The 26,463-nt window shown below is 37.3% G+C and overlaps 1 protein-coding gene across 16 annotated transcripts in view; it reads left to right on the plus strand.

Moving 5' to 3' along the window:
• SOX6 (SRY-box transcription factor 6) overlaps window positions 1-26,463 on the plus strand; it is a 371,444-nt gene that overhangs the window by 217,659 nt on the left and 127,322 nt on the right. For all 16 annotated transcript variants that reach the window (XM_077784277.1, XM_021525593.3, XM_021525597.3 and 13 more), the window contains 2 exons: window positions 9,238-9,410; window positions 12,915-12,983. In XM_077784277.1, the coding sequence (XP_077640403.1) occupies window positions 9,238-9,410; window positions 12,915-12,983 (242 nt within the window). The remainder of the gene's footprint in view (window positions 1-9,237; window positions 9,411-12,914; window positions 12,984-26,463) is intronic.

Below are 26,463 nucleotides of genomic sequence, written 5' to 3' on the forward strand. Positions count from 1 at the left end.
TACAAGATTTAGGCAAAACTGATGAACGTATCCCTGTGTTTTGGGTCAGGTTCAGTGATAAAATAATAGGGAAAGTGAACAACTGTCTTCACTTAGTGTTTGTGGGAACATGGGGATAAGCTCTCATGCCATTGTAAATACAGGGGGTTTTATTGAAGATTTTGATCTACATGTACGTGTAGATAACCTGCAAGAGAGAATTAGACCTGCTGAATTGATAATTCCAGTGTAATGAAGAAGCAACAACTATCATAATTACTGTGGGACTTTTTTTTTCTGATATTTAGTGTTTGTGTCTCATTATCAAAAGGAAAAGCTTCAGATATGTCCATTTCTCTATGAGATTTCCCCAGTTTTGCCACGTAACAATTTAAATCCTTGTAGGACTATTGGGTTGAAGTTAGTATTACAGCTCTTGCAAATGAGAAAATGAAAGGATTTAACTTTTATACCATGTTTATGACTCTGGTCTTCTGGAAGAAGACATTATTTTGAGCTGCTAGTTTTGCTTATGCTTTATGTGTGTTCTGATAGGGAAAACAAAACCAATCTTGTGATTTTTTCACTTACAATATTAATGTCCACAAGAAAAGCTGGTAAACATCATCCATGTGGGATGTTTGCACAGAGACAGTTCTGATGCTGAAAGTTTGTTCCTACTATGACATTTGAGTATTTCTGCTACTCTTATTAGTACAGCTCCTGATATCTCAGTGTGGATTCTTCTACAGAAGAGGAACAGGTGTATAAGTAAATGATGGTTAGATTTTGTTTGTTTTTTGGGGATTATTTTGTCATTTCACTTTCAATACCTCTTTTATCTTGGTTTTTTTTTTTAATTATTATATTATTTGTCTGTTATATGGCCCACAAATATAGTTTGTAATCTTTACTGTTGCTATCCTCAGCATAACCTCCTCCTCCCTCCACGATCTAGGGAAGTACTGTCATCTGTATATAAATGGGAAAATCTGAAACTGAAGGTCAGGATATTTTTTTCAGCTCTCGAGTCCTGAATGAATGCCTTAAATGGATGGGCTATCTTTACTTTCATTTGTATTTTTATTTTTTACTTTGGAGGTATTGGAATTAAGTATTAGAATCAATAATAACATTAATAATGTGAATTTTGCTCTCTGTATAACACCGCCATGTTAATTTTATTTTGATATGCTATGCCCTGGGTTACAGTCTACTCAGTTAACAAAACAAAATTACTCATTTTTCTCTTTATTTCATATTTTAGTGTTTGTATCACAGATTACTCACAGCCTGTGGCCTCTGATATATCATTATATTCTAACTCAAAAAGAACAGGTTGGCTATGAGTTTTTAGTAGAAATGTATAATATGTATATATCTGTTTATATCCAGCAATATCACATTTTTCCTATATAGACTCTGAACAGTTCATATTGAGTATATATGAAGCTTTTCTACACCTACTGAAAGCACTAAACCACTTACAACCAAATCTCTACTTGCTGTGGAAAAGCCCTACAAATAATATATTCAAAAACTCATTACTTCCTTCCACGTGCACACGTATAAATTAACACTTTGTGTGTACTTTTAATCTAATTTAGAGTGTAAATTTACAATTTCTTCTAGATTTGAGAGAAATTCTAAGAAATGAGCCAAAGTGGGTTTTATTTATATTTTTAATTAATTTTCTTAAATAGAAGACAGTAGTAAAATAAAATTATATCTAAGGCTTATGTCAGACAGAGTTCTTCTTCTCATGTGTGTGAAAGGAAGTTGGGAGTCCAAGAGATTTGTTGGAATTCTGCTCTTTGCTGGGCACTGGTTTGGAGGAGGGGGAGGTCGAAGCTCTGGCTAACATCACATTCTTTCCTGCATTCTTGACGTGGATTACATTTTAGGACTCAAGTGTAGATTCACCACACTGCTAAAAATGGTGCAAAGTTTCATTGTGCTGATCCATGAGCTGAGCAGGACCGTAGTCCCAAGCTTTGCCTGGCACCTTGCTTTGACAGCTATGGGGCTGTTTGAGAGAAACTTGGGAGCAGCTTCTGGTGGTCCAGCCACTGCAGTATTTTTATTTTTAATGTATTGGTTTACTTGGATTGGAACTGCTGTGAAAAGGAAGAAAACCTCTGAATGTAAGATATTGCTCAGGAAACACTTGAGAATTGCTAAGAAACCATGCAAGAGCAAAAAGTCCAGTGAATGAGTGAGGAAAAAAAAGAGTTTTTTGGAGGAGCAAAGCTAAGGTACAAGATTTGCTGGACATGCTATGGCAGGTAAGTCTGCCTCAGCTGATGGCAAATCTTTAGGGAAAATATTCAGCTGGATTACTATAGACATTCTTGTGACTTGTTCTTAATGCAGAATAAATGGCTCTGTGATTTGTGACGTTTGAAGAAGGAATGAATCCATCAAATTCTTTTGAGGAGGGAAAGAACAACAGACCAAGGAGCTTTAGATGGTTGGGTAGGGCTCAGTTGAAGGTGAATGCTCTGAGGGCTCCTGTGCCCAGCTTAGTGTCAGGCAGAGATCTGGGGCTGTGGAATGGATTAAATCCTTGGGATGAGCCCAGCCCAGGGCAATGGGTGAAGGAGCCCAGTGCTGGCTGTGATCTCAGCTCACCAAAGCCAGGGAGGTGAGATTTTGTGGAGCCCTGTCCTTGCCCTTGTCACCTGTCTGTGGGCACAGTGATGTGTGACAGTGAAGGATCAGCATAGCCTCACTGAGTGGGTTTTATGTTCACTCAGCTGTTTGGCTGTTTTTTGGCTAATCTAAGAAAGGCAGGACCATGATAACTACAGGATTGTTTAAAAAGTCTGCTGTTTTGCAAATCATATGAGCTTCAAATTGCTCCCACCTAAGAAATTGCTGCAATGTGTGAGTTTTAGTATATATGGAATTAGAAGAAAACTTGTGGATTATCAGTAAAGCATTTTCATCCTCCCCATAAAGTATAACTAATCTAAACTCTTGTTTTTCAAAATCTGACATACTTTTCTCTACAGAATATTTTCAGTAGTTCTTAATATTAATTTCCATTACTGTCTGTGGATATATGGTAATAAAATTTCCTTGCTCAAAGCTGAAAATGCAGAATCATTTTGAGACATAAGGGAGGGGAGGGATCTTACACCTTCCCAAGAGAAGCAATCCGGTGTCTTTTGCATGCTGGACATGTTTGCTGTGCTGCTTTCTGCACTGGGATGCTACAAAGCACAATGGGAGCATTTATAAAACTTTTTATTGACTAAGAACGGGACAGTAGCATATGGGAACACCAACAATTGCTAACTGATCATGAAATAAAGAAATTTCAGTATTCTAGTGTTATAAAAAGAAGGGGGGGAAAAAAAAGTCATTCAGAACTTAGTCATATTGGTTCAGCTGTTGTAACCAAAGACTGATAAGATAATAGAGGTCTTTGTGGCTGTTTTCTACTGAAATGCTTTATCTTTATGATACACTTGGGGCCCTTTAGAGTGGAAGCTTTTTAAACTGCTGCTGGAGTTAGAACTCAAATTAGATGCTGTTGCAATGGCAAGGGGGCTCCTTAGTCAGACAGCCCTCACAAAGTGACTTTTATCTCCGAAGCCCTTCCATTAGATTGTTACTTTCTTCTGTTTTTCCTGTTTATTTTTGTTGACTTTTGCTGCCCTATTTTGTGGCATTTAGAAGGTGACCCAATCAAGAAAGGGTAAATGCTAAATGCTGGACAGAGCCTGTGAAGTGGAAACATCACAGCCCATCTGATGTGTGCTGCAGACTGCAGTGTTTGACAGAATGGTTTAACCAGGTTATCTCTGGGAAGCTAAGATCAAATACACTTTCTTTTATGTCTAGCATTGTGTTCTTGCTTTCTTTTCAATGTCCATAAAATAATAAAATCCCCTCCAATCTAGCAGAGGGATTGAGTCACAGAGGCTTTTTTTTAAAGGAAAAAAAAAGCTGAAATTGCTTAACAGGATTCAAAATAATTTTTGATTGTTGGTTGAACTGTTTTGGCTGATGATACTTTGGAGCTGCAGTTATGTGATTTAAAGCCCTACTTAGTTTCTGGCAAAGTCCACACTTTCTTGCATTACTGCCTCCTGATTTCACAGAAGTCACACCATGTGTTTGTTCTGTAAACGTAACTGGAGCAATCATTTGTGATTTATTAATTTGTATTTCCTGTAAGCATATGGAGCAAAAGTTAGTTTAGATGCAGTGCATAAACAAGGATGATATTTGTCATGTTTTACACTAATCACAGAATTCAAGAGAACCAATAATGCTTTGCAGCTGTGTAGAGATTCCATGCAAAGATCTCAAAGCACTTCAGAAACATTAACTAACCAGGCATAAAAAACTCTGAATGGTGTTTTACTTTGTCTACATGTTGGGACACTACGACACATTCAAAACCCACAGTAATTTTGTGTCACAGTTAAGAACCCTACTTTAGCAAGCTATGGATCATGCCTGTACAATTTTTGGTTCATTTATGACTCCAGTATTTTGTCTTTTATTCACTTGATAGAATATGTGGTTTTTCCTTGTTTTCTTTTCCTGAGTGTAAGAGGGATTCATTTAAATTATACTATGTAAGCCTAGAAGTCTATCTTTTGTTATGCCTATTTATTTTTTTTCCCTTACCAGCAGTTGTTACTCTGCCTCTACCTCAGGACAGCTTGCCAGAAGGACAGTAAGAAATTTAACATTGAGAAGCCTGCACTGTTTGTTTACATGCAGCTATCTTTGTATATAGACTGAATAGGTTGCAAAAGGTAACAGGAGTGTTAGAAGGTGGTAAACGAGTGGTTGATATAACAACTTGAATTATATTGTGTAGCTATACTTACATGATACAATTTTTTTTAAAATTTATTTTTTTTTTTTTTTTTTTTTTTTGCAATACTTAAATCCAAGTAAATAAAATTCAGGATGGGGATCATGATTTTTATTAAATGCAGTATAAGATGCATGATGCTCTTTCTGTTACTTAATGTACCAGAAATCGTGTAGTATTCTAATTGGGTTTGGTAGATAGAGTTTTGCCACAAGTAGGATTCTTTCTAAATGTAATTTTAGACCACAAGCTGAACTCTTCTCTCTTTTTCAGCAGATTTATAGTTACTTTTTATTTTCTGTCTCCTGATTAGATTGACCTATGACTAGAATTTCAAAAAGTCAAGAGTTCTCTTTGATGCCTTAGTTGTCTTGAATCTGAATATTTTATCTTAGTTTGTGCTTAAATCCAAAATAAAGAGAAAAAAAAATTGGCACACATGGAAAAATTAAAATATTACTAAGATCAGATTATCATCACATAGGTGGGGATATACTCAAAGTATTATCAGAAATAATAACTTTTTTCCTGAACTTTTGATGAGATTGACATATCTTTATTTTAAAAAGAAGTCCTTAAACACTATCAATTTCCCACCAACACTCAAAATTTTAAATACTGCTAGTAAAGGGAGTCAATGGATCAAATTCAGTGTATCTGTAGTCACTGAAATAAAGGCCCCTAAGAAAAATGTGTCAATTTTAAAGGTCTTTCCTAACTGAAGACCATTTTGTGATAGAGCCAAAGGTTAATAAAATCAGTAGTGAATGTAGCAATTTTACAGATAAGCTATTCACAACAAGTGTAGTTACTTGAATAAAAAGCTAATTCAGTTCTAAAATGCCACATGCAGTAGCAGTGAATAGCTGCTTTTAGGTGCTTTCTGGAGGAGGATAAAATACAGAATCACAGCACTCTTCTTTTCCAGCATCCCTGGCTGCCTGTAAATTGCTGTGAATGGGACTGTGGGCTGACAGGCTCTATTAAGACAAACTGCCTTTCTCATCGGAGAGATAAAATAAATCAGGTGTTTAGTCAAATTAAAATACTTCAGATGGAGCAGGCCCTGGGGAGCACTGATCCACCTGACAAATCTGAGAGAAACTCAAGACAGATGTGTTTTGGGGATAAGGAAGACCCCATGGAAAAAAAATGTACTGCTGTCTTTGGAGTAAGAGAATAGGATTAGAACAGAGAGAGAGCTGTGGTATATAATATTTTATGGAAGCTGGCACATTTACTGTTCATTTTTTACTAAGCTTTTTGTTTTATCTGTTTTTATGGCAAATACATTTTACAGATAGCTGTATTTTTATTTTATTTATAGATATTTTCAGTCAGCAGCAGAAGTTTATTTACTGGTAATGAGTTTAGGAATCTCATTGCTCGCTACAGTAAGTGGATGCAAAACAGATGATGATGGCACAGAGCTACTGATGACCTCTCTTGTCCCAGCCAGATCAGCTCAATCTGGTCTGCATTCTAAGCAAGTTGGTTTTTATTGGTATTTAAACTGTAAAATAATGGTCGGGATTTTCCACTCTAAAATTAAATTATGCCTCCCCCCCACCCCGCACACACACACACACACTGTTCATACAACAACATTCTCATCTTATGCTTGTTCTTGGTTAGGTGTCCTGCAGCTTCATGGAGGTCTCATGATTTTCCAGGAGCACAGTGTACATTTTGTGGTCATCAGTTCTATTCTGTTGCTGGATTACATAACAGGGTACAAATTAAAGAGCAGAGTACTTTAAATGGGGTCATTTATTTCAGATGTGTTTCTCGGAGGAGGAAAAAGGAAAGAAAAACAATTACTGTGGATTCCTGAATAAGAACACTTACTTCTGCCTGCTATTGTAAAAAAATCAGAGAAAGAAAGAAAGAAGGAAAGAAAGAAAGAAGACTAGAAATTGTGGCAACTATATCAAATGGTTCTAAGAAATCCTAACAAAACAACAACATTTTGTAGCCTTTTCAGGCACTCTTTGTGGTAGTTTTCTACTCATGTTGTGGAGCAAGTACAAGCTATACAGAATAATATGGAAATTGAGTGGGAGATTAATATCTGCTCTGGGTGTGTAAAATGTTTTACAACTGTAAGCTCAGGGGTTTGCATTATGATGCCAAAGCTGCTTGACAGATGTGAAAGTCCCCAGCTGTTGTTTCCCAGGTGGCAGAGGAGGACAATAAGTACCATTTGAGGCAGCAGGTTGCTTCCCACTGGCTCTCTAAAATCGGTGGGTGGAATGGTTGGTCTCTTCCCATCACAATGGGCAAGGGAGGTTTTCTTTGGCAGAAGAGTCTTTTGCCTATGGAAATGAATTCAAAACCACCTAAATGACCTTTGAACCATACTGAAAAATCTCCAAGGCCAAATAACACAGTTTAAGAGGGTTAAGGTAGGTCTATACTGAAGTTGCAGAGAATTGAACAGCTGTCAGCATGGAGCTCCATACATGCTAAAGGATCCTGGAAGGCAGTACTTTACTGGCCACACACCTGCCTAAGCTTACTTTCAAAAATTATTTTGTATATGTTTTGGACTTGTAATAGCTTTTTGAACAGAGCTCTTCTATTGCTTCAGTCACTTTTATCACACTAAGGCTTTGCAATGAGTTGGTCTGGGTAGGAGTGTCCTTCAGCTTCAACTTCATGCATCCATCATACCTCTTGTGGCTAAGGAAATCACTATCAACCCTTTCTAAAATTTCTACTACAATGGATTTACACATTTTTCTTCTTCTGGAGACCTGTGTCACATGTACACTAGATGTACATTAGGCATTAGAGGGCAGGGAAACATCAGGTTCTTGGAAATTCATTTAAAACTAAGACACTTAAGAATGAATAAGAAATGGAATATTTTTCAGTACTATGCATTGCTAAATGCAATTAATAAATGTACAGAAAATGAGGTACCCTTTGTTTCTCAGAGTTTGTTTAGAGTGAATGAGTTAAGCCAGGCAGTTTTCTTTTTTTCCATGAAAAGCAATTTCAGAGGCTTTCTTTAAAGCTGCTTTTGCAAATGAAATTCTGTGTAGGAATCATACTGGCCCCACAGTGTAGGTAGTGGATCATCTTGGATTTGTCACCTTCTTGGCCTGTTTTGCCTTCCTTCTCCTTATAAAACCTGTCAGCCTCTTTTTTTCTTCTCTTCTTTAGAAGATATTATCTTATTCCTGGAAAGAAGCTGGAGTCATAATTTTGTGACAGTTTCTCTATTCCCTCCCAGGTCCTGTTACTCACACCTTTTCTTCTTCAAAAGTCCAGTGACTTCTTTAACACAGTCCTCTATTGTGAACAGAGGAAAGGAATTTTCTGAATATTCTCTTATAATATGTTATATTATATTCTCTTATATTTTCTTATAAGCCACTTCTCATATCATTGTGGCAGACTACAGACCTGAATAATTCTTGATTTGGTTATCTTCTTCTCTGATTTTCAGTTCTACTTTACAACATTAAATTTCTTTTTTTATCCCACTTCCAACTCTAAACTTCTTTCAGATTATCTTCCAATATTTCTGGATTTCTACTTTGATGTATTTATATTATCTCTTATAGACCTATGATTCTGAGGTGCTCACGAAAGGAAATATATTGTATGGCTCAAATATAGGAACTGACATTGCTGTTTCTGACAGGGTAAAGTGTTCCTATATAAGGTGGGATATTTTCAGATTGATTTGGAAAAGGACCCTGTACTCTCCACTTATGAGACCCATGCAATTTACCCATAAACAGACCATTAAGCATCATTAGTGCAAAGAATAAATGTACCGTAGTTTCATATTAATTAAGTGCTCTCTGTAGAGTAAACTTTGAAAGTTAAATGAAAATTCTTAAGCTATTTTCTCAGGTTATCCATTTCTCTTGGGGACAAGTAAAGCTCATTTTTAATACACATGCCACAAGCATAGCTTACATTTACCTAAATAACCTACCAGATATATGGGTATTTTGGAGAAATGATCAATAAATTCTTAAACTGCTTTTTCCACCAAACAGTATCTTTTAAATTCTTTTTTAGCATTTGTACATACTTGGAGTAAAAAAATGAGAAGATATATAAACTGAGGTAAAATTATGTCTGATAAACGATGAATGTATTTATCACAGTGGGCAGATTTAGATGGAGAAGATACAGGGATTCATACAGAATAAATCCCTGCCAGAAAAAAAAGAAATATTCTATATCTTTTCTGCTCCCATTTCTGTTACATCCTCCTCTGCTTAGAGCACAGCAAATCTATGCGTTACATTCTTTTGAGATTTGTTAGTAGAAAATATATCCGACCTGCTGTTTGAAAAAAAAAACACATTGGTGATGCAGCCATTTTTTGTGGGGGGTAAATATTGCTTTGTAACTATTGTCTACTTCATATTTACAGTGCATCTTTCCCCCACATTTAGGTACACCAGAAAGCCTGGCAGAAAAAGAGCGACAGCTCTCTACGATGATCACCCAGCTGATCAGCTTACGGGAGCAGCTCCTGGCTGCCCATGATGAGCAGAAAAAGCTGGCAGCCTCACAAATTGAAAAACAACGGCAGCAAATGGACCTTGCTCGCCAACAGCAAGAGCAGGTGAGGCTCCAAGAAAGAAAACAGTGAAAATGGTTCACGCAGAATGCTTGTCGCAAACTCGGTTCTGCCTGCTGTTGTTTCCTTTTGCGGTTTATTTTTTTTTTTTTTTTTTTTTTTGCTAAAAGAGCTTAAGTATCTGCAGAAGTTGCACATTTTTCCAGAAAGAGGAAATATTATAGGACCCTGGAAAAAAACAAAAATGGATGAGTGGATAATAGATTTCACAGTTCTTGCACTGAGATGTAATTTTGAGAGTTACAAACAAGCCAGACTATAACCATTATTTAACACTTTCTCTTTTTTGGCAAGAAAATGATTAAACAAAAACCCTTAAGCATACTCAAACCTTCAAATACCTTGCACAAATAAGGTTTGTTTGTTCAGGTTGTGAACAATTTGTATTTTCTTGTTTTGTCTTTTTGAGTTTTTTTCCTTGATTATTTCTTTGGTTTAAAGATGCAGTTGTCCAGCGACCTGTCCTCTTCTCATTGAAGAAAAGTGCAACAACAATGATCCCATGCACTAGTCCCCTAGGCATTAGATCCGACAGATCCAAATTAATGTGTGGTTTTTAGGAATCTGACATTATTACTAGAATTATCTTTTCAGTTAAATATATTTTATAGGATATATACAGCAATGTATGCTCTGTTGATTTTAATGAGTTGTGACGTCTGGTATTTTATGTGCTTGGGTATTTGCCCACATGTAGGAATATGGACTCATCCCCTAATGGAAAATAACATAAAGGAACACTGTAAAAAATCAGAAGTTAGAATGTCATTTAGCCATCTAGAGATGACACAGTAATTAACTATTGACACTTGTGAATAAGCTAGCACAAATTAATCTTGACACATTTGCAGACGAGTGATATCTTACAGTGAACACTTTGTAATTATATTTCAAAATGAAAATTAAATGACACTTAAAACTAGGTTGTCATGCTCAATGAAGCGAGCATGTAGCTCAACCGATAGGCAAATAAAATTCAGAATTTGAGCCACATGGTGCTTGTGTACCCTACTTTACTGTGTCAAGCCTATACATCAAGACGATGCTATGGTAATTGCATTGCAGGGTCTTGGGTACATTTTCTATCACAGAACTGCTCCAGCGAAGAGGAACCTTGGAGATTAGATGCTCCATGGTATATTTCTTGTTTTCATCAGGAAATGCCTATTCAAATGGTGCCTCATTGTGCATGCAGGTACAAAAAGCTGTTCACAAGCAGACAGGACCCTGGCAGATCCGTTCCTTTGCACACGTAAACAAAAGCCTCCTCCTTGTCTTGGCTATGGTTTACAGTGTTAAGCTGCAGCCAGGTCATCAGCAGCTCCAACAATACTGGTTGTAGGGTAGTGTGTACCTGTGAAAAAATGATATAGCACTGAGAGCACTGACAATGCAGCTCCATGGTCTGTATCTTTTCACTGTGAAGCTGCATACTCTAACCATCTTTTACCTTTGCTGAGACTTTAGCAGCAGGGGCAATGTGGATATAACCCTGACAGAACTTATCTTTACTTACAAGCACTGCACGTCTAAGATGGAGTCACACAATTGGTGTGTTGCTCATTAAAAGTGCTAACTCCAGCTCTCATAGAGGTTTAAAATATTCCATATAGCAATATCCATATTAGGGCTGTTTCACCAAGCACAGACACCACTGCTGGTCACTGTGCTGACAACAGCTACCTGAGCTTCTAGCACCCTGCCCTACCTGGGCACATGAACTGCTAGCTCTCTTTGATTCCCTTTTTCACTCACACACAAGGGTCTGCTCTTTCAGTCCTCACTTATTGTATTTTATTGACTTGCCTTGGAGGTTCATCCAGATCTGTTAGAACACCAGGCTCCTGAAAGGAATTTGAGCTCTGTTACAAGCATCGGTGTTGTGATCTGTGAGAGCTGCTTGACTCCATCTTCTTGTGACTCTTTGCCTTCATCCAGCCCCAGAATCATCTAGACTTTAATTTGCCTCCTTGGGGACATACAAGCCTTAAAATACACATGAATTTTGTGTTGATTTCTCCTACAAAAGTGAATTTTAACTGAAAAAACTTACTGAGTTATTTCCATGTGACAATGAGAGATTAAAGGAATGACAGCCTTGGTCTGCGTGTATGCACAATTACAAGCTGTTAATATGTTACTGCAAATCCCTTATGAGTTAATCTGAACAGTTTTCACTAAAACTATGTGAGTGTTTATTTCCAAACCAACCTTGATACATTCCTGTCATTTTTTTATTATAAAAACATTTTACTTAGCTTTCTCTGTTTATAACAGAGTAAGTGTGCTCAGAAGATGTTAGGGAAGGAGCCCAAGAGGGATTTTGCCAAAAGAGAAACAGTGGATTTGAGTGACCAAAATACCTTTGTCACCAGCTTCTTGCTGTTTTATGTGATTCTTCTGCTCTAGATAAATATTTATAGGAGGGGAAATTATACTTAAGAAATGAAGGTAGCAGAAGTGCTGAGGCTGGGATTTCCAGGAAACACAAATCTTGTTCTCATTTCAGTCTGCTGCACAGTTGCCCTTCTAAAGCAGAAGTCCAGAAGTCCCCCAGCTCCCTGTGGCTTCTCCTCTGTGGCTGACTTCCACATCACCCAATGCAGGGAGCAGCTCTGTGGTCTGAGGGCAGGGTCCTATTTCCTTTCTGCTCCAGCATGCTGATTTTGTGGGAATCAGGGAGGTAGATGGAGTATCTGCAACAAATTCTCACCAGTCTCTTAGTGTTCTCCACCCTGAACATTTGCTTTTCTCCATCTGTGATAGAGAAGGGATAGAGTGAACCTTTATCCTCCAGATCCCCTACTGACTCTACCAAATGAGGGTAAGAATATCTACATATTTCATAGGGTTGTGTGGAGGATGAGTTGCTGAGCACCAGGTACTGCTTTTACACTGCTTTTAGAATAAGGCTCTGCTTTGCTAAGTAGCTCCAAGGATGGTTTTTGAGATTTGCAAGAGAAGTAATGTGCTGCTCATTGTGAAGGAAGTCAGAGAAGCTTAGTCTAGGAGCTCTTGCTGAACAGTGAAACATCTACAAACACCAGCTCAGGCTCCAGTTCAGCAAAGCAGGAAAATGTATTTTTAACCTTAAGCACCTGCGTAATCCCATCCCCATTCAGAAAAGCACTTAATTTTAAGCATGTGTTTCATTCCCATTGTAGCTAATAGTAATGCATCACAGTTAAAGATCACCACAGCCTTAAATGCTTTGTTGAATAGTGATGAGATTATTCACATGCACACAAATAAACCTATGTTTCTGTGCTTTTCAGAGCTAAGGTCTCACTGCTTAAAATACATATTTCTTACTTGCTAAGTAGATTTTTATGTTGCATTTAAATTTACCTCTAAAAGATGCCCCATTTAAAAAAAATTAATATGCCTAATAAAATATAATAAAGAATAGCAAATATTATGTTTTTCGGTCAATAGTATTGAAATTTCAATATTGCTGTTTTAATTTAATGGAAATTTTATTTCTAATAGATTGCAAGACAACAGCAGCAACTTCTGCAACAGCAGCACAAAATCAATCTACTGCAGCAGCAAATTCAGGTCAGTGTGTTTTATTGCTCTCTTCTGATTATACTTAAGTTCCATTTATGGTGAGGGAATAGTCTAAAAAGAAGCAGCCACACGCTTTACTAACAAGCTTCAGTAAAGATGCTCTTTATGGGAGTTCCTTGTGTCCCAGAAAATCATTGTCAGACATTTTTTTGGTGCAAAGACCTTTAATAGGCAAAGTTTTCTCCTGCAAATTATGAACTGTTTTTAAATCTAACCATCTTGTCATTGTTCTGAAATCTGCAATTTGATTTGCATTGTGTGAAGTAAAAACACAGTCTCAGTTATTGTTGGAGGAATTCTGTGCCCTACAAAGGCAAAATTGAGACATTGAAGCAGTACTAAGTCCCTAGCACCAGTCTACTCATGTACAAAGACCCACAGGTATATCTATTCCAGGTGCCTTTGAAGTAATTATACCCTTGTGGATCTGGAAGATTTTATCTGGATTCAGGAGATATTTAATTATTTATACTTGTACTCTGAACATGGTTTAATTTTGTGCAAGTGTACGTGGGTTGGGAGTGACATGGATGTAGAGGCATTGTTGGCATGTGACTGTGTTACCTTCTCTGCTTCCCACTTTGAAAGCATTTCCATGGGCCTGTTCTCTGATTGAAATATTTCAGTTTGGTCTGACAGGTGATTGTGCTGCCAATCATTTCTTATAAGCTTGGGCTATCTATTTCTTAATTAGCTGATTGCTGTGTTACTAGATGCCAAAACTGAAGTTTTTCTTTCCCTCATCCCAAAGGAATGCTTGTAAATACTTTTGAAAATGTTGTAATGCAGTCTCGGTTACACTTCTAAGGGGCTTATTTAACAATTATAGATATGCTAATACCTCATGTGAGAGACACAATTGAATTATAAAGCACTATTATTGTTGCCTATTAGGAGACTGTGTGTTCATATTAGGTGTACATCAAGGATGAAAGAGATATTATGAATAGTGCAAGGGAAAAATACACCGTCTTTTCTAAATGTTATTTACAAGTCTGACTTCAGTAAAGAATAATATAAAAAGGTCAGGATAAAAACTAAGACTGACACCTAGCTAAGTCTACAAAACAGAAGAGTTATCTGTTTGAGAAATTTCTAATTTTTAAAATTCCTTTAAAAATTAAGGAACAGAAATTATGACTAGGGTGGTTTTTTTATTCTGTTTGGAGAATTGTAGGTATGTTTGACTGGGATACCTGCTCTGTAGTAAGAAGCTTGAAGGTACTTAATGTTTCACTTCAGTCAATACTTTCCAAATACTTCCCAGTAGCTTCACCCTTCCACTGTCTCCAGGGAAATGTGGTCTTAGAATTCATTCTAGAATAGATTGGAGGTTCATTTTCTCATTCACTTTAACCTTTCCTCTTACATAGTGCGGAACCCTCCACAAGTTTTCTTTCCCAACCTTTCCTAGATGTATATGCAAATAAGTGTTTCAATGGTTATTCTGAGCTAAACTGTTTCTTGGTGAGTTGTCCCTGTGTTTGTTTCTAAATTCTTACCAAGAACTCTTATGCCCTAGCTCCTCAGTGGTTCGGCCTCTTTATTGATTTATGATTTTTACATTTACCTGAGTCTTATCAGTGTGTTGAGGCAGTGAGGATTGTTTCTTCTCCCATCTGGTCAGCCAGGTTGGTAGTGGGCATCTCATGGCCCAAGCAATGCTCCGGTAAGAAGCACTAAGCAAGCTGAGCAGATACCAAGTCAAATCCCAATCTTATTATTTAGATTACTAAAAGTTCCCTGGGAGATTGTCTTTAGGCAAAATACCAGCTCACATAGTCCATTTGCTTGTGAGCCAAGTGGTCCTGCTTTTTTTGGTTGTTCTGTCTTAATTCTGTGGCAAGTTTGGCAGCCAGAAGTTGCTCGAGAGAGAAGTTGCTAAGTTGCCTTTTGCTGGTGTAGAATTGGTTATGAGTGTCACAATTTGAGATGTGTAGGTCCTTAAGGGCTAGAGCTGGGATGGAGGCAAACAGGAGGCAGGTGACAGAAATAGTGCTGTGCTGGCTCTCCTCTGCCACCATCTTCCCAAGAAACCTTGACGCCAGTGCTGAAGTCACACTGGTGACTCTGGGTGGAATTCATCATGTCAAAAATAGGTAACTGCAGTACAGACTCTATCTCAATTAATTATCCAGATTGTTCTGGTAGTGAGCAGTGAGAAACAAAGTGAATAGTTTCAGGATGTAATTTGTCTTGTCCTAAAGTAGATATTTAAAATTTATTAGATAAGTTGTTCCCTAAAATGGCTGTTTCTCTCCATTAACTAAGAAGGATATATGTGCCAATGCCTTTAGTGTAGAGATCTGATGTGAGATGAGGTGAATTTTGCTCTCTATGTCTTGAAGAGGAAACAACATTTCTATTAAATGTTTACATTCTCAGTTTAGTTTTTGGGCCTGGTAGAATTTGCAGCTCTGTCCCCAAGAAATTGATTTTGTTTAGAAGGTTTGTTCAAAGACACTCTTGAGCAACAATTTTCAGGAAACAGTGATTACCTATGGAGGATGGTGTGGGCTCTTATCTGTACTTTGTGTGCATGGGAAAAGCGTAGCACCCTTCCCTGCCACTCCCCTTTTGAAGAGATTACAAAATGTGAGCAGCACAGGTGCCAGTTCCATCTGGGCAGGGGCCTATTCATGGCACAGTACTCGAGGCAAGCACAGCCTGTTCTCCAGGATGCAGGAGAGGGGCACTGCTGATGTGATGTTTTCATCGTGAGACACACAATGTGGCAACTGTCCCCTCCTGAGGTGCACAGTTAATTCTTCAACAAGAGATTCTGTGACTAAGTGCATCCAGTTTAACCATTTAGGCAATTAGAAATTGCTCTAGGAGGGGCTTATGTCAGCCACATAGAAAATTTAAACTTATTTATATTAAATAATGCATGCTTCCTCAGGACAACTATTGGGTAAATATACTGAGAATTTGTATTACTTAGTATTTATTATTTATATTGTGCTGTATATTATCTGTTTATGTAATAATTTAAACACCTTGTTTCATTTAATTGGTGAAAGGGTTGTTTCTCTGGTTTTTTGTTTTTGTTTTGAGACCGCTTACTGGAGCACCTCTTGTTATACATCCAAAACTTTGTCAATTATCTATAAGCAAAGAGCACTTTATCTAGGCTTAGTGTATGGAAAAAAGGTAGGTATTTCAAAAGTACAGAGGTCATTAAATGTTCTGCATAATCATCCCATGTTTTCTATGTGAAGCTAATGTTTCTATCAGGGTCTGTGTGCTGGGGAAAGCAGTTTTGTTGGCTAGAAGGAGTAGGAATCTGGACTTCTCCTCAGTGCTGCCTCTGATTATCAGAAATTTGGCAAAACATTTTCCTCAATTTAAATGTAATGTTTTGAGAATCTTAAATGAAAATTTTCAAATAAATGCAGCGTATTATTACTTTTCAGCTCAAATGTTCATAATGTTCATAAACACTCTTCTACAGAGGAGTCCACAGAGATGGGAGGAAATCTAGTATGCCAAATTAAGTTCTTCATTCCGCAGAGCTGTGCAGAGAAATCATTGATTTCAGTGCAAATTAAAGTTGAGAAAATAATGTCAGGCAAATAAGGACTCACGGATCAGTCTCCAAGTTGATTAAGATTTTTGTAAAAAAAATGTTTTTTCATTTAATTGTTTAATAAAAAATATTAATTCTGAAGTAGGGGGAACATAATTAGTCTAATTCAAGAACATCTCTTAGTCTATGCTACAAAAATCTCTAGGAATAAGTGAAAATAAGTGAAAAGGAGGAATTTGGTGGTACATCATGAAGATTAGATTGGAAAAAGGGAAGACATGCATTTCTTAAATGTTTCCAAACCAGGGGTCCTGAAATCCCTGTGAATTCTGTACCTCATTACAATAATTCAGTCCTTTTGGAATGAGGCTTGGGAACTTCTGAGTCCCACCACGCCCGTCTGAGGAGAAGAGGCAGATCCCACTGATGCTTGGAGCCTGTTGCTCCAGGATTTCCCTCTGAGAATGGGGGTGTGTGTGGATTGAAGGGATCAAGGTTTTTAGGGCTTTCCTCCTTGTGGCGAGGTTTCATCAGAGCAAGTCCTAAATCTGAAGTCTTTAAAAGGGACAGTGATTGTTGAGCTTTTCTGCAGAAATCTGTGATGATAACTGTGAAAGAGGATCCAAGCTGCTTCTGTCCATTTCCCTTCCCCTTATTCCTCTTCGCTGTGCTTAATGCCATTGCAGAGCAGTTTGTTTTCTGTTTGAATCAGTACAATTTCCATTGCATAGAGAAACTGATTTCCTCTGCTCTCATGTCTTCTGTTTTAATTCAGCCACTAGAAATTATTCCTAATAGTAATTTTTTTTCTAGTTTTGATCTATACATTTGTGCTGTTCTACTTTTCTATCAATGTTCCTACATTTTTTGTTTCCCACAAATAGAGTGAATGTGATTACTGTTATAGCAAACAGACAAGAAAATAGTAACATAAAATTATAACTACTTAAACTGTCTTTGAACAGGAATCATTGGAATCATAAGTAAAACTTAAAAGACTGAACCAATGAGTCTCTCTTCTTATCCATGATTAACTACTGACAATTGAGGTACCTGGTGAGCTGAATAAGGACTATCTCTTTATGTGAAGTACATGTCTAAAGATCAGGAATAATTACATTCCACATTAGCCTTCATAGCCTCCCTGACCTGGTTAATTAATTTTTTGCTAGGATAATAATAGTAGAAATAGATTTAAAGATACGCTTCATCATTAAGTATGTAACTGACCTCCAATTTTAAGAGCTGAACCATTCATTTATTGCCTTTTGGAGACAGGTTAAAGCTCCTTGCAGAGAGCTTGCTGAAAATGCACAAGCTGGAATCCAGTTATTGTCAGCTCAGTTATCCTCTCTGAGGTTGTCTTTCTTTGTAAACTCTATTTAGTGTTGACAAGCAAGAGCAGTGGCAGTTGTACTGTTCCAGCACTAGGGAATATTCTCCTCTACCTTTTTTTTTTTTTTTTTTTTTGTTATTGATCATGAAACTGATCCCCTTCCAGCAAGCTCTGCACAGAACCAAATAAAGCCATTGAAAGCAATTTGATACTTCTATTGGCAGGGTACGCAGATCAGATACTCCCTTGAAAGAGAGAGAGAGAGTTATAAACAAAGCTTAGAAGTCTAGGAATAGCCCCCAGCTTCAGCAAACCCTTAAAATATTTTGTAATTGTATCTTCAATCATGAATTAGCTAGGAAAAACAGACCTTTTTTGCCTTTATATTTCACTGCTCTATGCTGTTTTTAATTGCCCACAGGCACACTGTTGTGATCTTCTTTGGAAGTTTAAAACCAGGATAAAAATGCAAATCTAATTATTTCTTTTATCTAATCTAATTAACTTTTACAAGCAATGATAGATGCACTGCAGCCTCCATCAAACATTTTAATAATGATGTTTCTGGATTAAAGAATAGGTAAAAGTACTGTAATTTATAAGCAGTCAAGATTATGGCAGTAGAAAATGTAAAATATTGTGGTGGCTTAATAAACTATAGCTGCAGTTTATTAATTTAAAGTAGAAAGGATGCATTTCCCTTAAAACCCAGTTTGCTTGTGAATTGATTCCCAGCTGTCACTGGTATATATTTTTACTGTTTTTTAAGCAGCTCAGTATTAAAAATAATATATATCCAAGTCCCTTCTGCAATGCAGTTGTGTGCAGTTGGAAGAGAAAAATGCTGTTGTGTGCCTGTAACTTGCAGCTGGCTGCTAAATGGCTGATTCCACTTGAGGGGCTCTGCCCTAGGTGTGGCACCACGGCTCCTGTCCAGCTCCTAACTTGCCTGGTGAAAATTGAAACTGATCCAATGGAGGAAAGACAAATATGCTAAACATCAAAGTCAAATGTTTCATATTTTATTTATTATTACATACTAGCTTATTAATGAGTTCTAAAGTCCTTATGTGATAATTTCTCAAGCAAAAGATCTGTTAACAGACAGCTTTTCTCAGTAAAAGGCATCTCCATGGCTGGCTAGCTTGGAATTTTCTGTCAGCTGTGAGGAAAGAGAAGCGATGTAGGATCCTTGCCTTCTCTGAGCAGCACATGCTCTAAAAAATATTCTGGTGATGCTCTCTATCCTTTATTCAACCTCTTCTGTACTACAAATGCTTTGGCATAACAGCGTGGAGGTGGCAGAAAAGTCAGAGTGTGTGAAAGGTTCACACTCCTCTGCTACTTGTAAGCTTCTGATCTTACCCCTGGGTCCCCCATTTGTGAGGATCCTGCTAGCTGCTCTGCCCCTGAGGCCCTCAGTCCCTGGAAACAAGTTTTATCCTGACAGAGTAGAATGTAGGTCTGGATTTGACTCTTAAAACTGTATGCAGTCATGAGGGGGGTAGGGAGGCTGTGTTTTAAAAAATTTCTGCTGTGACCTTTTAAGAGTTAAATTAGCTGTCTTGCAGTTTCCTAATTCATTATATGACTTTTTTTCCTTATTTCGCCTACCCGAGTCTAAACAAATTGTATTTAATGCAAAAATTAAGGCTTGTGTATCTCTTTCATATGACTTCTCTAATTATAGAGCAGTAAATGGTAGAATAGCATATGTTAGCAACATGAGCAGCAGTCTATGAAATGAGCTACAAGTTAATAAAATGATCTTGTGGTGGTGTTGGCCAAATGTTAACACACATGTTTCGAAAAGTGGTATTTCAACAGACTTGAAGAATAGGACTTTGGCACACGGGTGCCGAACATGATCTGATGTGTGGAAATTAGTTAAACCAAAGTAAATGTCATTGTTTCTTGGGCTCATGTTGGTGCAGAAAATGATAGTAGCTGTCCTCCCACTTTCTCTCTCCCACGTGTGTTTTAAAATTGGAAATGAAGACATAGGCATCCCCAGTTCAAGTCCTGCTGCTTCGTTTGCTTGGGGCGTGCTGTGCTGCATCCTCACCAGTGGCTTAAGGGCTTGTTCAAAGCCAGAGGCTAAAATCTCACTGGTTCTATTCAGCCCAGACACTTCTTCTACTGGCTTCACTTATAGAAGAGCCTATGATTTGAGCCCTTCTAATTTTGAGACCGATTATAACCTGCTCCTGAATAACAGCAGAGGATCAAGCAAATATTTGCTGCCCGCCTGTGCTGCTGTCTGGGGGTCACTCTTGGCTGGCGCTCTGCCTGTTCCAACTGAGTGTGGAACAGCCATGGCTGAGCCAGGCACCCTGGTCTAGCTCTCAAGGAGTTTGGCAGAGGTGATGCCCCTCTGAACCTCTCTGGTGCCATTCTGTCAGACAGATGATGTGCTCCTTTCAATATTGCAATATTTGGGATAATGCAATAGTAACGTGCTATTCGCTCCAGCACAGAAAACCAGTGGCGTGAACACAAAGTAAGATGGATAAATGGGAGAGGAAATGGTGCCAACTGGCAGCCTATCCAACAGGACTGATCCTGTGAAGCCTTCTTTGCTTGAGTAATACCTGCTCAGGCAGTGTTTGGTGACTTGTGTACTGTTACTCACATAACTGGGCTTTGCAGAAGTGAGCACCTCTAGCGAGGAAGGACTTAGGATATTAGTATTGTGGTTGGAATATCAAAGGTATAAATGTGGCAGGGATTTTAGGGAATGTAATTTGCTTCATTAGACAAACAGATGTATCTGGAAAAACCAGGCAACCATTTGGACATGCCAGCTCTTTTTCATGTCTTACATCAGTGTTACATGGAAACATATCCCAGGACTGACAGGAACTGCTTGAGATATTGGCCTTTCATTTCTAATTAGTTACTTATTCTGTGATGATTTTTGTGATTGACAACCACGTGATGGCCAAGAGGGAAAACAATCAAGTTTTGCACTGCTTTTTATTATTTAATTTTGTTTTTTTTTTTACTCCCACCACCTCCACTATTTGACGCACTAATCAGGAGATACTGGAAAAAGAAAAAAGTTAATAAATGCCAGTATTGAAATGACTTGATTTATGGAGATATTCAGATATACAGGCAAGGCTGGAATGTGGTGATATCAGAGGTCAAAATTTCTGTCTGCAGAAGCAGGTACTTGGAGGAAAATGATGAAGTACAGCTCCACATTAAAAAGGCCAAAAGCATATAGCAAATAAATTGTAAGGTACTTCTTGAAATCTCACAGTAAAAACTTAAATTTATCAGATGAACTAAATCCTGGCCTAGGAATCAAAACATTTTTTTAGTTGTAATTGTGGAATATTCCAGAATGTAAGCATATTACTGAATCAATTTGAGCATAAAAACTTATTTTTAATATACTTAATATCATGACAGCAAGGAAGAAGTAAGCAAATTGCTCTCTGAATGCATTCAGGAATTATGAATTCACATAAAGAAAGCAGTAGTATGTGCAATCCAGCAAATGAGCAAACTAGATGCTGTTTAACATTTGGTATATGCTTGATGGTATGTAAGTAAAAGTAAAGTGAATGAATATTTCTAATATTCACTGTTTTATGCAACCAGCTAATCCAGACACTCACAAAAATGTCAAAGCATAGTTCTCAAGGAAGATAAATGCCGTTGCCTGGGATTTACCTATCTAATCTTAAAGTTGTTAAAGTAAGGAAAAATTGGTTTATGACTGCAGTTTACATGCTATTTCCCTTTGTCTGTAACATTAGAAACCCCTCTCCCCAAATAATTAGATAATATAGTGGCTTGTGTAGTATGTAAGGCTTTTGCTTCCTTGAAAAAACTAGTCTTTAATATAAATCTTGTATATATCATCTTCAGCAAGTTGGGCATTTGCACAGCTTGGGTAAATTATGTCTATATTGAGAATCTAGAAGTTACACAGTGTGCATTCCATACTTGAGGGATGGGAAATAAAAATTGATATACTGTGCGGCACATGATATAACACAGTGAAATATCTTTTAAATTCCAGAGGGATGCACTGACATCACCACAGTTAATTCGCATGCAGTAACTCCCACAAAATGTTATTAACTTTAAATTGAAATTTGTAATCATTCAGTAAAAAGAAAATAAATGATGTAAACAGTATACAATGGTGCATTATGAAATGCTGAATTAATCTTATTCACCCACCCGAAATGACAGTGTAAGAAACCATTAAAGTTGTAACACCAAATAATAAAAGCAAAGAACTTCACAGTTGATGGTGAAGTGTGAAATCTATCTTGAGACACACCACTGTCACACAGTATGGAAGGGCACTTCTGAGTTAGGGAACTTTATTTCCAAGTAAAGTATTAGGCATTTTTATTCTGTAAATGAGAGATTAACCAGTTGGGGGAATAGATGTTTAGCTTAAAATCTAGATCAGGTAGACAAATGAGTTGCGTGGCTACTTGCTACAGGTAACAAAATGGTGCAATATGTACCTAATAGCCTGAGGTTCTGTACTTGACAAAGCAATGTATATAATATAATATATATAGAGATAAACCCTACTCAGAAGAGGGGGTATGGCACTTGTTTTGGCTCTGACAAGGAGTGATTGGTATGACGAATGCTACTATCACATTTCTAGCTTTGCCTTTTCCATCTCATTGAATTTTATTGGTGATATATTTTCAGGATACTCATCTCCTCTGTAACTGCATATCTGAGTGTCTCATAAGCTGAAGTGTATTATCCTCACAACACTCTTTTGAGGCAGAATAAAAAGCATATAGATATTTGGGGGCATCTAATTTTAGATATCTAATTTGGGTGACTGAATTAGGACTTTTGGCTCCATATATAAAGCAGTCCAGGTGCTGTGAATTACCTTCTGTTGATTAGACAACGAGGTTCCTAATTTAAGCACCTTAGTTAAATTTCCAAAGTGGCTTGATCCAGTTCTTATATGAAATTTGACAGACTCGAAATCTGTGGTTTCATGTTTCATAGGGTGGTTCTCTACCATCTTGATCATATTTTTTATTGTGACTTTCTCTCAGGTTATCTCTTGCCTTCATTTCTTCTGTTGGAGCTTTTAGCCAGAGTGAATCCACTTCAGTCAGACAGAGAAATTTGTGTTTGTTCCTTTCACCCACTGCCCTGCCACAAATGAAAACCATTTTGGGTAGCTTGAGTCTCCCATGTGGCTGAGCTGCTGACCAGAAGCATGACCATTGTCACACACAAACGGGCAAGTGGGGAGGCTGCTCTCACCTAAGTCTGCATTTTCCCAAATCCACGTATTTTCCTTGCAGATGTGGAGCAAATTCCATGGCTGTGAAACATGCTTTGAACAGTGGCTTTATTGTGGAGAGAAAATAAGTTTTTATTTGAAGAATGCCTACACTTCTTGGCGGTCCCTCACACAGTTTGTAGGGCATTCAAGACTTACTTGAAACGGACTTAAATAATGTTTTTTATTTAATCAAAATGGCTGTTTCTAAATGGGGATCTTACATGCCACATTTTAGGCCAGAATATATTTTTACAGCCAAGTTATAAACCTCTGAAAAAGGGGGCTTATAATGGAAAGGTTGACACAACGTTAATTTTAGTGTTGTAAATGCAATGGTATAATTTTGGAAAAAAGCCTTTATAGCTCTGCTAAGATATTAATTGCAGGAAATTACAGCATATCCTATTAAAGTATTATGTCAGTGGCATACATAGCATATAACACCTTTGCATATTCTCCCTTGTTTTCACGGCAACATTTTGCATTTTGATCTGTATAGAGTAGGTGGATAAAGTGGCTCAGAGTTTCTGATCACTTTTGCTCAAGGGGAAAAATCCATGCTGGGGTAATGCTTTCTTATGGCCAACTCTAGAAACTGGTATTCTGTTACCAGGTAAATCTGATATGAACATTGAGGAATAATCAAATTCTGCTCAAACAAAAGTCTTTGTTTTGTGGTTTGTGGACCAAGGTTTTTAATTTGAACCAAATTCACATCAGGTTTAAACAGGTTCTTTCCAGAATGAAAATAATTTTTATGACAAACTTATTTTTGCTTACGCTTTCAGAATAATTACTAACTGTTACTGTGGCTCCATAGTAGGCACAGTCACTTCCCTTTTTGGTATCTGTTCAGTCAATTATTCAGAAATGCACTTTATGTTCATGTGGTGGAGCCAAAGGTGTAGATTCTTGTTGAGCTGAACAATGTAAATATTTACATTGCATTGTACAGTTTTTGTTGCTATGAAATAGGTTATTGATTGCATTTCTGTCACTTGTAGCATTGCAGGGGCAGGAGATAATAGTATCAGGTTTTCTTTGCAGAGCTTTGCTTTTATAAAGTTATAATTTTTTAATATCTTGATTTTAATATACACTGAATTGTAGCCTTTGATGACAGTCTCAGGATGGATGGGTTTTAATCATGATTGCTATTTTTAACCAAAACAAGCAATTACTACATCAGTTTTTTTTTTCTGACTGTCAAATCCTTCAGGACAAGTGGGCCACATCTTCATATTTGTGAAGTACCTCATGTTGAGGTCATAATCCTGCCTGGTGCTTTTCATTGCTACTGTGGCACGAATTTGCAGTGAGGAATATAAATAACAACATGCACAGGGGTTTGTTTAATCTATAAATGGGATCGGGAGTCTTGATATTTTATGTCTTCCCCTTTGATAACAGAGGAACATGCACGATTCTTTACACACGCAAAGGAAAAAGTACTGATTTGTACAGCTGATGAGTTTTTAACAAGATGGCAGAAAAGGCCTTCTCAAAGACCCCACTGATATCCAAGTTCATTGGACCGTTGATGTTTTTCATTAATTGCAGGGCTTTAGCATTTAACCATCAACTATATCTGGTTTTACTTATCAAATCCAGAACTGCTTTTTCTCTGCCTGCTGAGCAGGGAAAACTCCATGCTGTACCAGTTTCTTTTTACTTGGGTCTCCAAGTATCATCAGGATTAAAGCTGTCAGAGCAGTCAGCCCTCTTTATTTTGTGGTTTTCAATACAAAGCATAATATTGTTCCTTGAGAAATGGCAGGCTTTCAATGTGTTAGCTAAAAATTGCGGAGTGGACAAAACGAAAAAAAAGGCCCCTGTTAATAGCAGGCATTGAAATATTTCTTTCACCATTTCAGGGAAAGAAGATACAACTCTTCACTTTAATTTTTTTCTATTCTACACTAGTAATTTTTCTGTGTTGGCTTAATCCTACACTCAAGTATAAGGAAAAACTCACGCTCAACTTAGTGAGAGTTTTGCTTCATTGAATGCAGTGCAGGGTGCCATTTCCTCAGCTGGTGTTGCTCATGTTCTTTCCATTTATGTCAGTCTGATACTAAGAGTACAGAATTAGTCCCTCTTTTTAAATACAAAAGGAGCTCACGTGGAAATGACAGCATTTCATTTTGCTTGGTTTTTTTTTTTTTTGTAACTGTAAAATATTCCTCTGCTCTATGTGTGAATTTATATTTGGGGATAAGTATGTCCATCCACCACAGAGAGGCCAGAGGTAGCTGGTATATTGTGTATGAATACTTTTGTCTTGCATGTGTTTACTTCAGTTATCACTTTGTGCAATTATGTTTTTTTTTTCCTCTTCAGAGTCCTTTTTCTTTTGATTTATCCAGGACAACATAGATATGTCTTTGTGATAATGCTTTGTAAAGAACACAACTAAAATGATTTCTTTATTACTTTCCTTTTGGTTTGTTTTAATTAGGATAAGAGTCTCTTCCTATGCGAGACTGAAAATCTGTAATTTTATTTACCCTGTCATTTTGCTATCACTTGAAATATGCAGGCATTTTAGACATAACTTTAGGAGGGACAGAATATACTAGTAATTTATACAATAGATGCTGATGATTATTGACCATTAAAGAGTCGTAAAACATTTCCTGTGTGAAATAGATGTAGCATCAGATGTCTTTATTTCTGACAGCAAATGTTTCAGGTTTACTTCACAGACATTAATGTTAGTGCATAAAGGTAAAAACCTGGCTAAACTCTGGCAAGGAGAGGTCACCTCTTAATAAATGTGAGGAGTTGCAAGCAAAAGGAAAAAAGAAAACTTTGAAGGAAGTCCCAGGCTCATGCGTATATTAACCAGAGCAGATGAAATGATTTATTGGGTTTTATACACAATCTGTAAAGGGTAAGAATTGCTAACAGAATGAGTGGCAGCCTCAGGGAGCTGAGTAGCCCCCAGGGACCAGCCTTTGTTCCTCTGGACTTGACAGACATGTGTCCCTGTTAAATGAGGGCTTAATTTCTCTCATATGTGCACAATTTCCAAGCTCAACAAAGGCAGCCAGGACCGGAGCTATTTAAAAGAGCCAGCTCAGGAGGAAGCATTCCTGGAGAAAAGGGATGCTAAGGGGCTAATTACTCACCATCGTTCAGCAACTGATTTTTTTTTTTCCTAAACAAGATCTATTAACATGGAACTGCCACTCACATTTTACATAAACATACATTAAAAGTCTAAAGGTGTTATTTCTCTTTGCAGAATTGTGCTTTTAAAGGTCCTGGTTGCTAAAAAAAAAAGAAAAAAAATAAAATGTGGACTCATTTC

Source organism: Lonchura striata, chromosome 6 (genome assembly GCF_046129695.1).
Source record: "Lonchura striata isolate bLonStr1 chromosome 6, bLonStr1.mat, whole genome shotgun sequence".
Lineage (NCBI taxonomy): Eukaryota > Metazoa > Chordata > Aves > Passeriformes > Estrildidae > Lonchura > Lonchura striata.